Here is a 15599-nt window from a genome sequence, read left to right on the forward strand (position 1 = left end):
TGCTAAACCCAAGTCCATCTCTAGGGCTAACAAGGAATCAAGCAGACTGATTGTAGGTGTCTTCATGTGGCTTGAGGACACTCAAAAAAATTCCTATGGAAACTATAGCACTGTGAAGTTAAGCAAATAAAGAAACAAAGAGTCTGGAAAGATGTACAAGAGATTCTTCCCAATTTTGTTTTTTTAAAGAAATCAATTACTTGTAAAACTCTAGCTCTTTGTTTTTTAAATTTATTTGTTATCAAAGACAATGTTCAGAAACAGTACTAAAGAATCAGTTCATGGCATTGTTTTACAAAAGTTCCTATCAGACAATTATTTTATTGTTGGATGTACTCTTTATTAATGATGAGATGAAGTAATTCATGGAATTGCTAACAAAATTCCTGTAACAAAAGATCGTTTGATTTTTTAAAAATTTGTTGGTTGGAGGATTTTCAGTGGTCATAGCAACATCAGTTAAAATCTAGATCAAATCTTGCCCATCATCAATAGAACTAGGCATGGCTCTTCTAAAAGGTCACTGGATCTTTCCAAGAGAGGCACCGTGTTTTAAATTCTGCACATACAAAATATGCTCATGTCACTCAAATTACACAATGCAGTAGTGTTAATGTCAGTCAGTGTCTGAGCATTACAGTCTATTAATGGCAAAGAACAGAGCTCAAAGTTCATATGGGAGCGACATATCTTCAAAGAGACAACAGTATAAAACAATAAATTCCCTGGTCCATGTGTATCAGTGTGCATGTGTGCGAGTGCATATAACAAAATAAGTCCAAACAATGGCCCATCTAATTGTTTCAACCTGTGTATCCAGTCTGAATGATAAAAGCTTCCATTTAACTGCATGTTAAAATGCAAATTCATATCCAACAAAAGCCGGCAGTTAGTATGGTTGGTTGAAATCCCTTCAATGCGAGAGCTGCTGTGAGCTGTTATCTTTATTTGTCAGCCTCTGGATATGTGGGGTACTTGACAGTTTCAATTTTCTCCTGTACTTTGTAGGAAGGGTATAACCCTGTTTTTCCTAATTTTCTGTTGATGCCTTTTGAATAGCCATCCCAATGGTTTCCAGCAACACCAATTACATCTCCAGGTTCCATAGGAATTTCATCAGCAGTTCGGGGATGGTGAGCATAAATGGCAATTTGATTGTGGGCATTTTGTCCCCCAAAATAATAGATATCATCCAAAGAGTGGAAAAAGGCTGATGCATCTGGGTGAAGTGTCTGCATGATTTCATAGGCAACTCGACAAACCTAGAGGAAGAAACAAAAAAGTAGCTATTAACAAAGTTATTATTTGACACATTCTAGTCAGTTGCTGTGGCTACAGGCTCAGTGGTACAGACCTAATGGAAATCACTCAAAAACGGGAGCCCAGATTCAGGGGTCATTTCATAGGAAAAAGCAGTGCCAGACCTCATTATCAGAACTCATTTGCATATGCCACATACCCCTGACATCACCAGAAGGTATGTTAAATTTTATCAGCTCAGCATCTACCTTAAAATGCTTCTTGAATTATAATTGACATAATAAAATCTTACTCCCATCCAGTGTCCCCTCTAAGCTGAATTAGTGTTAGTTAGTTCACAGATTTTTAGCCTCCAGCTCACACATTTTTGTCTTAGCTCAGGAAGGATGACCCCCCAGAGCACACTAATTTATGAAGGAGCTCACAACTTTAATGCCAGTAGCTCACGAAGTAGAATTTTTGCTCACAAGACTCTGAAGCCTAGAGGGAACATTGCTCCCATCATACTTTTTAAATTACTTTCTCCTATGTGGCCCCAGTGGCATAATGAAGCCATCTGTCTGCTTTATATGTTTTGGTTATTTTCCCTATTTCTGTGGGTGAAAATATTAGAAAATTTGTCAAATCTTAGAGTTCAGCAAAATTCTCACAGGGGTTTGGAGCCTAGAAGCAAGTTTTTTTTTGGGGGGGGGGGGCAGGAGGAAGGAGAAAGAGTACAATAAAATGCCCAAAATGAGGCCTGCCAAGGGTAAATACAAAATACCAAGCAAAAAAACAAACAAAAAAACTAGTGGAAACTGGAGAATAACAATATATCACTTCTACTTTAAACAATTTCATAAACTTTAAGTTTATGAAGAATTATAACGAAGTGCACAACAGGAATCACAATGCAGTCTTTACCAAATATATCATACAGATTCATAAAAGTCTCTAAATATGCATACACATATAAAACCAAACTGCTCTCAAACAATAACTTATGAGCTCCTCTAGGTAAAATGAGTACCCAGCTTGCTGGGGGGAAAGTGTAGATGACTGGGGAGGGCAATGGCAAACCACCCCGTAAAAAGTCTGCTGCGAAAACATCATGATGCAACGTCACCCCAGAGTTGGAAATGACTGGTGCTTGAACAGGGGACTACATTTACCTTTTAGTAGCTATTTTAGTCCAGTGCTACTGTGGGAGCTGAAAGAGCCAAAATAATCAGCTGACCATTGCTCAATGAAAGAGTCTGGTTTTGGTATCTTGATGTACAGCTGAGTTTACCTTGGAGCAATAGCCTCATAATATGCAGTCAATGTTTTGAGGAAAAAAACTTTAAATGGAACACCAGAGTCTTTAGCACTTGCAATGATTTCCTGTTTCTCCAGAGCCTTTTGTTTCCTTTAAACACTGACTACATTATTACAAGGATATTGCTCTAAGGCAGACTCAACTGTAGATCAAGATACCAAAACTGGACTCTTGCATCGATCAGTGGTCAACTGATGATTATGGCTCTTTCAACTCTCACAGTAGCACTGGACTAAAGTACTTATTGTAGCTACTAGAGGGACTCATAAACTACTGTTTGAGAGCAGCTTGGTTTTCTATGTGTATGCATATTTAGAAACATGTGATTCTATGATATATTTGGCATTGACTGTGTATTGATTCCTGTTGTGCATTTTGTTATAATTCTTCAAAAACTTAAAAATTTATTAAATTGTTTAAAGTGAAAGTGATACATTGTTATTCTCCAGTTTTCCGCTGGTCTACTCAAAAATAAGTCCCATGCTGTTCAGTGAAGCTTATTCTCAGGAAACTTTCCTTAGGACTGCTGCCATAGCATCTGCTTTACACCCCTTACTACATTTTTAATGAAGCCTAAACCTTTCTATACCTTTCAGTCAAGAAAAGCGACCCTAACATTTCCGGTTATAGAGTTCTGGTTTGCTTGAACTTTGAGACTGTGGTGGAAATATTTGCTAAATCCCATCACAAGTTTTTAAAAGTATATTATTTACAAAATTTATATACTGCCTCTCCAGAGATCTGCTTAAGGTGGCTTACATCTAAAACTATTAAAGACCGTTAAAACAAATTATGTCCATTGAAAATAAACCAGAGTCATTTAAAAAGACAGTCATTAAAATAATTAAAAACCTGCCTGGACATAAAACACCATAAAGCAATATACAGTAATTACAATATTTGTAAAACAGGCCTCATGCTACAAGCAAAACATATAACAACTTTTTAAAAAAGATGAAACCCCTTAGTAAAAAGGACTGTTTCAGCCTGGTAGAAGAGCCTCAAAGGGGAGGACATTCCAAAGGCATGGTGACATCACTAGAAAAAAAAACTTTGTCTTTGGTTGCCACTACCTCACCTCTGCAGGCAGAGACACAAAGAACAGTGCTTGAGAAGAATTTATCCAAATTATTTATTGCATGGCAAAGTTATGTCCACACTGCACAACATCCAAAGTCTTTTTTTGTTTGTCTCCCTGCTTCAAAGTCCTGGTTATGATGCCTAAAGCCCTTCATGGCCTAGAGACCACATTTCTGAAGGACTGGCTCCTCCCACATGTGCCATACCCTAACTATGCTCTTCAAGTTGCCATCTGCAATTTGTTCCTTCACTTAGGGTGACTTGTCTGGCATTAACCAGAGTCCAGGCAGCTCCCACTCTGTGGAACAGGTTCCCTAACGAGATGAAGGGAGCCCCCTCGCTGAAGTTCTTCAGGATGTATTGCAGGTCTGGTTCATTTTCCAGAACTTTGGAAGAAGTATGAACAGCAAGCATCTTTGGATAGTGGTATTTGAGCTTTTAATTTTATTAGGTTTCAATCTGCAATAATTTATAATTACTCATAGCCTTGAGCCAAGAGGAAAAATGAGGTATAAATATTTAAATGTATAAATAATGAACCAGCATGGCAGCCTGCAATTTTACCAGTTTCTTTCAGCAAATTTCAACTTTGGTAGCAAAGATCTTAGAATTTGCTACTGCTACCAAACTGTACTTTCTAAGAAACTTTTGACTACCAAAACTGGACATGCACTTCCATCTTCTTCTGTCATTGATGACTCAGAAGTCTACATTTTTGAGTCTATGAGCCTGAATCTTTTAATTCTAATAAATCTCTAAAAAGGCTTCAAGCCCCAATAAGCAAATCATTCTCCATTAAGACTACTGGAACATTACAGCAACCAAGGAGATATTTTCTGAAGTATAGATCAAATTCCAGTTCTTAGTTATGACAACTATTCCAGAGAGGTAGCCATGTTGTAGCAAAAAACAAAACAAAACAAAAAAGCGTCTTGTGGCACCTTAAGGACTAAAAAAAGTGGCACTTTAAGGACTAAAAAGGCTTCAAAGCCCAGTTAGTAATTCATTCTCCATTAGGATTACTGGAACATTTCAGCAGCCAAGGAGGTATTTTCTGAAATATAAATCAAATTCCAATTTTTAGTTTTAACAGCTATTCCAGGGAGATAGCCATGTGGCAAAAAAAAATAAAAGATGGCACCTTAAAGACTAAAAAAAAGTTTATTACAGCATAAACTTTTGTTGAGTCATGCCTCCCTATGAAAGCATTTTAAGTAGGAGGTACAGAAAGGAACACCTACAGCACCTTCTAAAATTAACACCTCATCATAGGGGACTGGAATGCCGAAGAAGGAAGTCAAAAGGTAACTGGAAAAACTGACAAGTTTGGCCTTGGAGAACAAAATGAAGCTGGGCAAAGGCTAATAGAGTTTTGTCAAGAGAACAAGCTGGTCATAGCAAACACCCTCTTCCAACAACCTAAAAGGCGACTCTACACATGGACATCACCTGATGGGCAACACAGAAATCAAATTGATTATATACTCTGCAGTCAAAGATGGAGAAGCTCCTTACAGTTAGCAAAAACAAGACCCGGATCTGACTGCGACTCAGATCATGAGCTACTCATTGCAAAATTCAGGCTTAAATTGAAGAAAACTGGGGAAGCCATTAGGCCATTCAGGTTTGAGCTTGATCACATCCCTTATGAATATACCGTGGAGGCAAAGTGTAGTGTATTGCGGCAACCATTTTGTTATAACGCAACCATTTCGTTATAACGCAACCATTTCGTTATAACGCAATAGCGTAACTCAGCGCAGCCAGCGGAGGCGACTGGGGACACCCAAGCGACTCCGCGGAGCGCACTGAGCACCCGCCAATCACCAACAGTGGCGGGAAGTTGACTGGCCAGGATTGGGCTGGCCAGTCTGGGGGATTGTTCCGGGCATTGTATATAAGCGGGACCCGGCCCGCGTGCTCTCTCTCTCGTGTGCAATCTACCTGCAATAAAGTATGTTGCCCGACCTACGTCTCCAATACTGGTACGTTACAGTGGCGACGAGGATGGGATACTAGCCACGTCGGCTACACCGGAGACAGGGCAACCCGCAGGCCGCGATTGCCGCCGCCATCAGCATGGCTCACCAGAGCGGCACCACTGGCCACATCGAGACATTCAACCCCGCGAATCCCGAGGCCTGGGAGTCGTACTCGGAATGGGTTGAATGCTATCTGAGGGCCAACCGGATCACAGAGGATAGCATGAAGAGGGACGTTCTCCTGAGCGTCTGTGGGGCGGCCACATTCAAGATCGCCAAAGGTCTCTCGGCCCCCGCCCGACTCACAGAGAAGTCCTACGAGGAGGTCGTCAGGCTCCTCACGGGCCACTTCTTACCTCAACCGTCGCGAGTGGCCCGCCGGTTCCTCTTCCATAGGAGGGATCAGGCCTCAGGGGAATCAGCTGCGACTACCTGGCGGCCCTACGCCAGATCGCAAGCAACTGCAACTTCCCCCACCTGGAAGAGACCCTGGCCGGTTCACGTGGGGCCTTCGCGACAAGAGGCTCCAGCAGAAGCTCTTTGCGAAGGAAGAGCTCACCCTCCAGAGCGCCTTCAGCGAAGCCGTGGCGTTCGAGAAGACCTCGAGGACCTTCCCCAGGGCGAAGACTGACGCAGTCCACCACGAGGAGCTGGACCCCGACCGTCAGGACGAAGAAGAAGCATTCCAGTTGCGCCGCCCAGCAGGGGCCACCAACCGCACACCACAGCGATCCCGAGCCACCGATCGACCCCCAGCGGCGGAGAGACCACCAGCCACAAAGTGCGCCAGCTGCGGCGACCCCCATGACCGAAGGGACTGCCAGTACCGGACCTGGGACTGCCGGAGCTGCAGGAAGACCGGCCACATAGCGAGGGCTTGCCGGGCCAAGTCCAATCGCCGGAGGCCGACCACTCACCACGAGTCGGCGGAGTTCCACTCCACGGCCTCCACCACACTCCAGGTACTGAACTTGCCCCTTACCACCCCCGACAAGATCAAAATGGCGGTCCTCATTGAGGGAGCCCCATGCCAAATGGAGGTGGACTCAGGCTCCTCCATTTCCATTATAGCCGAGGAGACCCTGAGGTGGGCCCGGGTGCATGTTGAGAGGGGGTCCTTCAGCGGGCCGCTGGACATCCTGGTGGTGAAGCTCCAGCTTACCACCCTGCTAGGACTGGCGTGGTTCAAACCCTTGGGGATCCGCGTAGAGGGGGTGGGGCAAACCCTAACACCCAGGGGGTTCGGGGAGGTATGCCAAGAGTTCCCCGACGTGTTTGACGGTTCCCTGGGGAGCTACAAGGGGCCGGCCATTTCCCTACTGCTCGACCCGACGGTCAGGCCGATCCGGCTCAAGGCCAGGCGGGTCCCGTTTGCCTTGAAGCCAAAAATCGAGGCCAAACTGGACCGCCTCGTTGCCCAAGGGGTCTTGGAACCGGTGGACTACGCCACGTGGGAGACCCCCATAGTAACCCCGATCAAGCCTAACGGGGAGGTGCGGATTTGTGCCGACTATAAGTGAACAATAAATAAGGCTCTGCAGGATAACCCCTACCCCATGCCAGTGGTGAGCCACGTCATGGCAGCCCTAGCAGGGTCAAAGATCTTTGGGAAGCTGGATCTGGCACAGGCCTACCAAAAGCTTCCGGTAGATGCTAAAACGGCGGAGGCCCAAACCATTGTGACACACAGGGGGGCCTTCCGAGTGCGGAGGCTACAGTTCGGGGTCAGCGTCGCTCCGGGGATTTTCCAGAGTATAATGGACACTCTCCTTAAAGGGATCCCCGGAGTCCAGCCGTTCTTCGATGATGTTTTGATCGCTGCCCCAGACCCCGAAGAATTCGGCAACCGCCTAAGAGAAGTGCTCCGTCGGTTCCAAGCAGCGGGGCTCAAGGTCAAGAGGGAGAAGTGCTTGCTGGGGGTATGAAGGGTGGAGTTCCTAGGATTCGCCGTAGACGCAGCGGGAATCCACCCAATGGAGGAAAAGACACGAGCCATCGTGCAAGCCCCGGCCCCCACCTGCAAAGCGGAGCTACAAAGCTTCTTGGGGGTGCTCAATTTTTACCACTCATTCCTCCCCCACAAGGCAGCCCTTGCTGAACCCCTACATCGGCTGCTGGACAAACAAGCCCCTTGGGTATGGCGCAAACGGCAGGCCGCCGCGTTTCAGGCGGTAAAAGACATTCTGATTTCCAATTTGGTGCTCCACCATTTCGACGAGCACCTCCCGGTCATCTTGGCTTGCGATGCGTCGCCATATGGGGTGGGCACAGTCCTGGGGCACCAACTCCCGGACGGGAGGGAGGTACCGGTGGCGTACTACTCCCGTACTCTCACACCAGCTGAGCGCAATTATGCGCAAATAGATAAGGAGGCTTTGGCAATCGTGGCGGGGGTCCACAAGTTTCATGACTATCTGTATGGGCGGAGGTTCACAATAGCCACCGACCACAAGCCGCTCTTAGGTCTGCTGGCCCCTGACCGCCAAACCCCCCAGATACTGTCACAGCGTGTGTTGAGGTGGAATCAATTCCTCAACTCTTACATGTACACTCTAGTCCACCAGGCCGGCAAAGCTATGGGCCACGCGGACGCACTTAGCCGTTTGCCACTGCCCGACACAGAACCTGCCCCTGCCCCTGCACACCTGGTCATGTTGGTCGAGTCCCTTCCGGAACAGCCCCTCCATGCCGCAGAGGTAGCGAAGGCCACCGGGAAGAACAAAACACTGGCTAGGGTTCTCGACTGGGTGGTGAGGGGGTGGCCAGAAGGGAACATGGGGGAAGAGTTTAGGCCCTACAAAACGAGGAGAGAGGAGCTAGCAGCCCACAAAGAGTGCATCTTATGGGGAAGCAGGGTGGTGGTTCCCCCCCCCCCCCGCTACAGAAGCGAGTTCTGGAGTCGCTCCACGAGACCCACCCCGGCATAGTCCGGATGAAGGCTTTAGCCAGGAGCTACGTCTGGTGGCCGGGGATGGATGAGGAGATCGAGAACTGGGTTCGGAGGTGCAGCGTGTATCAGGAGTCGCGGCCAGAGCCACCCAGTGCCCCGGTTACACGATGGGAAACCACCAGGAAACCCTGGTCCAGTCTCCACCTAGATTTCGCGGGGCCCTTCCAGGGGCAGATCTTCCTGATCATGGTGGATGCCTACACTAAATGGCTGGAGGTCATTCCAGTAGCGTCCACTTCATCAGCAGCTGCCATCCGGACACTGCGCAGGGCCCTTAGCACCCACGGTATCCCAGACACCATAGTCTCGGATAATGGGGCGGCTTTCACCTCCGGGGAATTTCAGGCGTTCCTGCAGAGGTACTTGATCAGGCACATAAGGTCAGCCCCGTTCCACCTGGCCACAAACGGGCAGGCAGAGCGCATGGTCCGAACTACCAAGGAAGCCCTGGGCCGGATAGTACAGGGCGACTGGGACCACAGACTTGCAGCCTTCTTGTTTGACAACAGGGTAACCCCCAACCCAGTCACGGGGGTTAGCCCAGCGGAGCGCCTCATGGGGTGCAAACTCATCACGAGATTAGACAGGTTGGACCCCGACCGAGCCCCTGACGTGCACGGGTCCCCGGAGATCAGGGACGCGGCTAGGGGGTTCTTCGCCGGGGACCCGGTGTTCGCCCGCAACTACGCCGGGGGACCGGGGTGGCTAGCAGGGCGGGTGCTGCGAGTAGTCGGGTCCCGCCACTACGAGGTGTCCACAGAGGGGGGCCAGATCCTAAGGCGGCACATCGACCAAATGCGCCGCCGCACTCTACTGGAGGGGCCCGCCGAAGCGGGAGAAGCAATGACCGGGGAAGAGCCAGCTAGGGATCTGCCCGAGGTCACCGCGCCAGCATCGCCCCTGCCCACACCAGCGGAGCCCGGTCGATCAGCAGAGCCAGACCAGCAACAAGCCGACGCCTCACCCCCCGGAGAGACCCCAGCCGCAGAAGCCGCCCCTACACCCCAAGCAGCCCCGAGGAGGTCAACACGGGAGCGACGGCCTCCCGCCTACCTCCAGGATTATGTACATCAACTAAGGGGGGAGGAGTGTAGTGTATTGCGGCAACCATTTCGTTATAACGCAACCATTTCGTTATAACGCAATAGCGTAACTCCGCGCAGCCAGCGGAGGCGACTGGGGACACCCAGGCGACTCCGCGGAGCGCACTGAGCACCCGCCAATCACCATCAGTGGCGGGAAGTTGACTGGCCAGGATTGGGCTGGCCAGTCTGGGGGATCATAGTCAGAACCCAATACCGCCAGACTGGATCGAGATAGCGTAATAGTTTTAAACTGATAAATGTATTATGGTTTTATATGTTTTATGGAATGATTGTTTTTATGATACTGTAAGCCGCCCTGAGTCCGCTTGCGGAGAGGGCGGGATATAAATGCAAAGTAATAAATAAATAAATAAATAAATTGTTCCGGGCGTTGTATATAAGAGGGACCCGGCCCGCGTGCTCTCTCTCGTGTAATGTACCTGCAATAAAGTATGTTGCCCGACCTACGTCTCCAATACTGGTACGTTACACAAAGAATAGGTTTAATGAACTAGAGTTGATAGAGTGCATGAAGAACTATGGACAGAGGTTCATGACATTGTACAGAAGGCAGCAATCAGCACCATCCCAAAGAAAAAGAAATGCAAGAAAGCAAAGTGGCTGTCTGATGAGGTTAACAAATAGCTGAGGAAAGAAGGAAAGCAAAAGGCAAAGGTGAAAAAGAAAGATTCACCCAACTGAATGCAGATTTCCAGAGAACAGCAAAGAGAGTTAAGGAGGCCTCCCTGAAGGAACAATGCAAAGCAATAGAGAAAAATAATAGAATGGGAAGGACGAGAGATCTCTTCAAGAAAATTGAAATCAAGTGAACATTTCGTACAAAGTTGGCCATGATAAAGGACAAAAACAGTAAGGACCTAACAGAAGCAGAAGAGATCAGGAAGAGGTGGCAAGAATACACAGAAGAATTATACAAGAAGGATCTCAATGTCCTTGACAACCATGATGATGAAATCACTGACCTTGAGCCAGACGTTCTGGAGTGTGAAGTCAAATGAGCCTTAGAAAGCATTACTAACAACAAAGCGAGCAGAGATAACAGTATCCCAGTTGAGCTATTCAAAGTCCTAAAAGTAGATGCTGTTAAAGTGATGCACACATTATGTCAGCAAATTTGGAAAACGCGTCAGTGGCCACAGGATTGGAAAAAGTCAGTTTATATTCCAATCCCAAAGAAGGGTAATGCCAAGGAACGTTCAAACTATCACACCATTGCACTAATTTCACATGCCAGCAAGGTCATGTTAAAGATCCTACAAGATAGGCTTCAGCAGTATGTAGATTGGGAACTACCAGAAGTTCAAGCTGGGTTTCGAAGAGGTAGAGGAACTAGAGATCAAATTGCCAACATTCGCTGGATTATAGAGAAAGCACAGGAGTATCAGAAAAACGTCTATTTCTGATGCATTGACTACACTAAAGCCTTTGATTGTGTGGATCACAACAAACTGTGGCAAGTCCTTTAAGAGATGGAAGTACCAGCCCACCTCACATGTCTCCTAAGAAATCTATATAAGGGTCAAGAAGCAACTGTCAGAACAGGATATGGAGCAACTGATTGGTTTAAAATAGGAAAAGGAGTTCAACAAGGATGTATATTGTCACCCTTATTTAATTTATATGCAGAGAACATCATGAGGAATGCTAGCCTGGATGAAGCACAAACTGGAATTAAGATTGCTGGGGAAAACATCAGCAACCTGAGATATGCAGATGACACCACTCTAATGGCAGAAAGTGAGGAGGACCTAAAGAACCTCTTGTTGAGGGTGAAAGAGGAGAGCATAAAAGTAGGCTTGAAACTCAACATCAAAAAAACTAAGATCATGGCATCCGGCCCCATCACACCTTGGCAAATAGAAGGGAAGTAGTGACAGACTACATGGAAGAAGTGACAGACTTCACATTTCTGGGATCCAAGATCACTGCAGATGGTGACTGTAGCCATGAAATTAAAAGACGCTTGCTCCTTGGGAGGACAGCTATGGTGAACCTAGGCAGTATAATAAAAAGTAGAGACATCACCTTGCCAACAAAAGTCCGTATAGTCAAAGTAGTAATGTATGGCTGTGAGAGCTGGACCATAAGGAAGGCTGAGCACAGAAGAATAGATGCTTTCGAGCTGTGGTGCTGGAGAAGAATCTTGAGAGTCCCTTGGACTGCAAGAAGTTCAAATCAGTCAGTCCTAAGGGAAATCAACCCTGACTGTTCCCTGGAAGGTCAGATGCTGAAGCTGAAGCTCAAATACTTTGGCCACCAAATGAGAAGGGAGCACTCACTGGAGAAGATCCTGATGCTGGGAAAGACGGAAGGCAAAAGAAGAAGGGGACGGCAAAAGATGAGATGGCTGGACAGCGTTACTGATGTAACTAACACGAATTTGAGCAGACTTTGGAGGATGGTGGAAGACAGAAGGGCCTGGCGTGACTTTGTCCATGGGGTCACAAAGAGTCAGACTTGACTGTGCGACTGAACAACAAATACAGAAAGGAAAAAAAATCCAGCAAGATCAAGGGTCCATGTAGGTCGGGAAGTATCCCAACATAAAAGTCTACATAGTGAGGATCCATTTATAGCATCTGAAGGTGACTCTAGTCTGGAAAAGCTTATGCTAAAATAAAGTTAGAAGTCTACAATGTTAGTTTTGGAGCCTGAATCTCCTAATCCTAATACACCTCTCTATCAATTGTTTATGAGCACTTTGAGAGCCTCTCTTCCTTGTGACTGATCTTGCTGGGCAACTATGCAGCTGAGTAACTTCTAGGCTTAAGAACACATCTCATCTTATAGCTGGGTAAGGTCATGCCTTGGCATTAGACCCAAGACATTGGCTAATGAGGGACATTTAGAATGACTAATCATATGACCTTCAAAACAACGTCTAACACTCTTGTGGTTTTCGAAGTTATTACTAGATCAATTAAATGGAATATGAATAAAAAGAGACTGAGTCTGAAACAAAGAAAAATAGCAGTAAGGGAAAAAAGGGAAATGAAAAGAGCCATTTATGGCCATTAGAATCATATATTGATTTGCCTCAGACCAGCTTCAAAGGAAGTCTGAGGTTGGACTGGCTGGCTAGGATGCAGTCATCCAATGGAATGGCAGGCAGGATGATTAATCATTCTTCCCTTACCTCATGCTTCAGCTTTGCTCTTGCTGCTGACCCACCCACCCATAGGACTAGCTGCTGGTTGGGGGCAAACAGGAATTGGGGGGGGGGGGGCTCTCACTGACTGGCACTTGGGAAGGGCCCTTTTTTAGACTGCCTCAGGACATCTGGGCTGGTGGTAGTAATGGTTAAAAATTAAAGGAATAATTGAAACTAGGATTAAGTAGACGTGGTCTTTGATTGTTTCAGCCATAACTAGCTCAGTGGGGATAGGGTGGGTTGCTCATTTAGGTCGGGATAAGTGGTGAGTACCCTGAGCCATCAGGTGTGATGGAGAGCATATCTTGAACAGGCCATCACTTACTGGATGGTGGGATGGGGCTTGGGAAGGAGCACCTTTTGGTGCTGAGCAACATCTTCCCAAACCTGGTAGTGGCTTAACAATGCATCAGGATAGGGGGCTGGGCACTTCTCAGCACTCTATATGTAGGCAAGGATGAGCAAAGTGGGTGGTAGCTGCTGGCTGAGTTTGATGTCAGGGTTGATATGCAGCCCACCTTTAATTAAATATTAGCATAATTGATTGATGATACAAATCAGCAGATCTGAATACATTTAAATAAACTATTTGGATCTTCATTGGGGCACTGGGACAACTGAATAGCAAGCAACTACCAGGGAATGCACAAAGAAGAAACCACTGGCAATTAAAAAAAACACCCTTACACTTTGAAAGGAGGTCAAGAATGGTAGCAAATAAACACTTTAATAAAAATGTGGATTGATAATAAAATATGGAGCATGATCACACATATAATTTTTAATAAACCCAAAGCACAATGTTATTTATCAGGAATTCAGATTTACATATTCTTTGTTGATTGATCTAAAAGAAAACTGAGCAATAACTTGCAATACATATTATACCATCTTTTGCAGAACATTCTGGCTGCTTCTGAAAAGGATGCATTTTTCTCCCTTTTAAAGAAAACCAGATAGCCTTATCTATTACTTAAACCCAGGATGGAATTTTAGCAGGAGCTCCTTGCATATTAGGCCACATATCCCTGATGTAGCCAATCCTTCAAGAGGTTACAAGTAATGTTCCCTCTAAGCTGCAGAGTCTTGTGAGCAAAAATTCTACTTCGTGAGCTACTGGCATTAAAGTTTTGAGCTACTGCATAGATTAGTGTGCTCTGGGGTCATCCTTCTTGAGCTAGGACAAAAATATGTGAGCTGGAGGTGAAAAATTTGTGAGCTAGCTCACACTAACTCAGCTTAGAGGGAATACTGGTGGTTACAAGGCTCTTTTTTGTAAGCTCTTGGAGGACTGGCTACATCAGGAGTGTGTGGCCTACCCCTGCTTAAAACAATTTTGCTCATTTTGTTTACAAGCAAAAGCATACTAATTACTTCAGGAATTTTCATTTGATCTTCACCTAATTTCTAAACAAACAAACTGTATTTAAATCCCCAGGTTTAAACATGTAGATAATAGGGGAAATATTTTGGAAAAGGATAATGTCCTTTCAAGACCACATTATTTTTAGAAGTAGCCAAAATAGATTTTCTGCAAAGTCTCAAAACATGAACACAGAGCTTCTCAGTAACAAATTAAAACACTTTCTGAGAGAACTTGTGCACTTGGGGAGTGGGGAATCAAACCTGGTTCTCCCAGATAACAGTCCACACACTTAACCACTACACCGAACTGACTCTCTACTGCTTATTCTGCTGCTGAAATCCATTCTCTGATTTCTGGGATGAGAATAGCTAGTATTCAAACCACTGAGAATTTGTTTGCACAAGACCCACTGATATAGGTAGGAAAACCAAAAGAACATAGACATGCTCATCTACAGTTTACTGGTTTAGAGAGCCAGTGTGAAATAGTGGTTAAACAAGGAAACTCTTACCAATGCCCACTCAGTTGCACAGCCTACTGGTAGCCTTGTACCAGTCAAACACTTGTACCAGTCAGTATCTCCCTCTCCCTAACCTACTTCATAGTGCTAGTATGTGGAAGGAACCATGTCCACCATCCCAGAAAAAGGGCTGGGGGAAAAACAATGTCGTGTTACATCTAGAAGATACATAAATATATGTTGCTCAGTGGCATACCTGGCATATTTGACACCCAGAGTGGATCATTTTTAAACACCCTCCTCTATACAACAAAACTATTTACAACAATAATCATAAAATAAAAGCAATCAGGGCTTTTTGTAGAAAAAGCCAAGCAGGAACTCATTAGCATATTAGGCCACACCCCCTGACATTACCCAAAGTGACATCACCCTTCAGTAGGTTACTTTTTTCATATTGGCACAGAACAGTACAGTGCCATCAACTGCATTTCATGGATGTGTGTTCTCACACAGCTCAATGAGAGACCTTGTTTCGGGCCCCCCCACCACATGGCTGGAGAGAGCCATGTGTGCTGGAGGAGGCTGTAGCAGACCCAGCTTCTCCTGGGAGGGGGTGCTCATGGGCAGCTCCACATCTCTCACTCTCTTCGCAAGCCCATTGAAGGCTGGAGATGGCAGAGAGGATGGAGCGTGGAGTCTAGGGGCACATGGCTGCCTAGTGCCTTCCCTCTGCCAAAGACCTTTTTTTGAGCCAGAGTCGTGGTCAAGCTAGCTGGAACTGCATTCCTGTATGTTCCTGCTCAAAAAAAGCCCTGGAAGTAATACAGTTTAAAAATAGGAATATGTAGTCACAAGGGCAAGACTAGGATTGCCAACCTCGATGTGGTTAGAGATTTTCCATTATTAAAATTGATCTATAGGTGACAGAAATCAGCTCACCTAGA

At 46.0% G+C, this 15599-nt stretch overlaps 1 protein-coding gene across 1 annotated transcript in view; it reads right to left on the reverse strand.

Moving 5' to 3' along the window:
* Positions 1-217: 217 nt before the first annotated feature.
* Positions 218-15599, reverse strand: part of LOC132589094 (alpha-(1,6)-fucosyltransferase-like) — a 242221-nt gene continuing 226839 nt past the window's right edge. The window contains exon 10 of the mRNA XM_060261716.1: positions 218-1262. Coding sequence (XP_060117699.1) covers positions 945-1262 — 318 coding nt within the window. The 3' untranslated portion in view covers positions 218-944. The remainder of the gene's footprint in view (positions 1263-15599) is intronic.

The sequence above is a fragment of the Heteronotia binoei genome, chromosome 21, assembly GCF_032191835.1.
Source record: "Heteronotia binoei isolate CCM8104 ecotype False Entrance Well chromosome 21, APGP_CSIRO_Hbin_v1, whole genome shotgun sequence".
NCBI classification, from domain to species: Eukaryota; Metazoa; Chordata; class Lepidosauria; order Squamata; family Gekkonidae; genus Heteronotia; species Heteronotia binoei.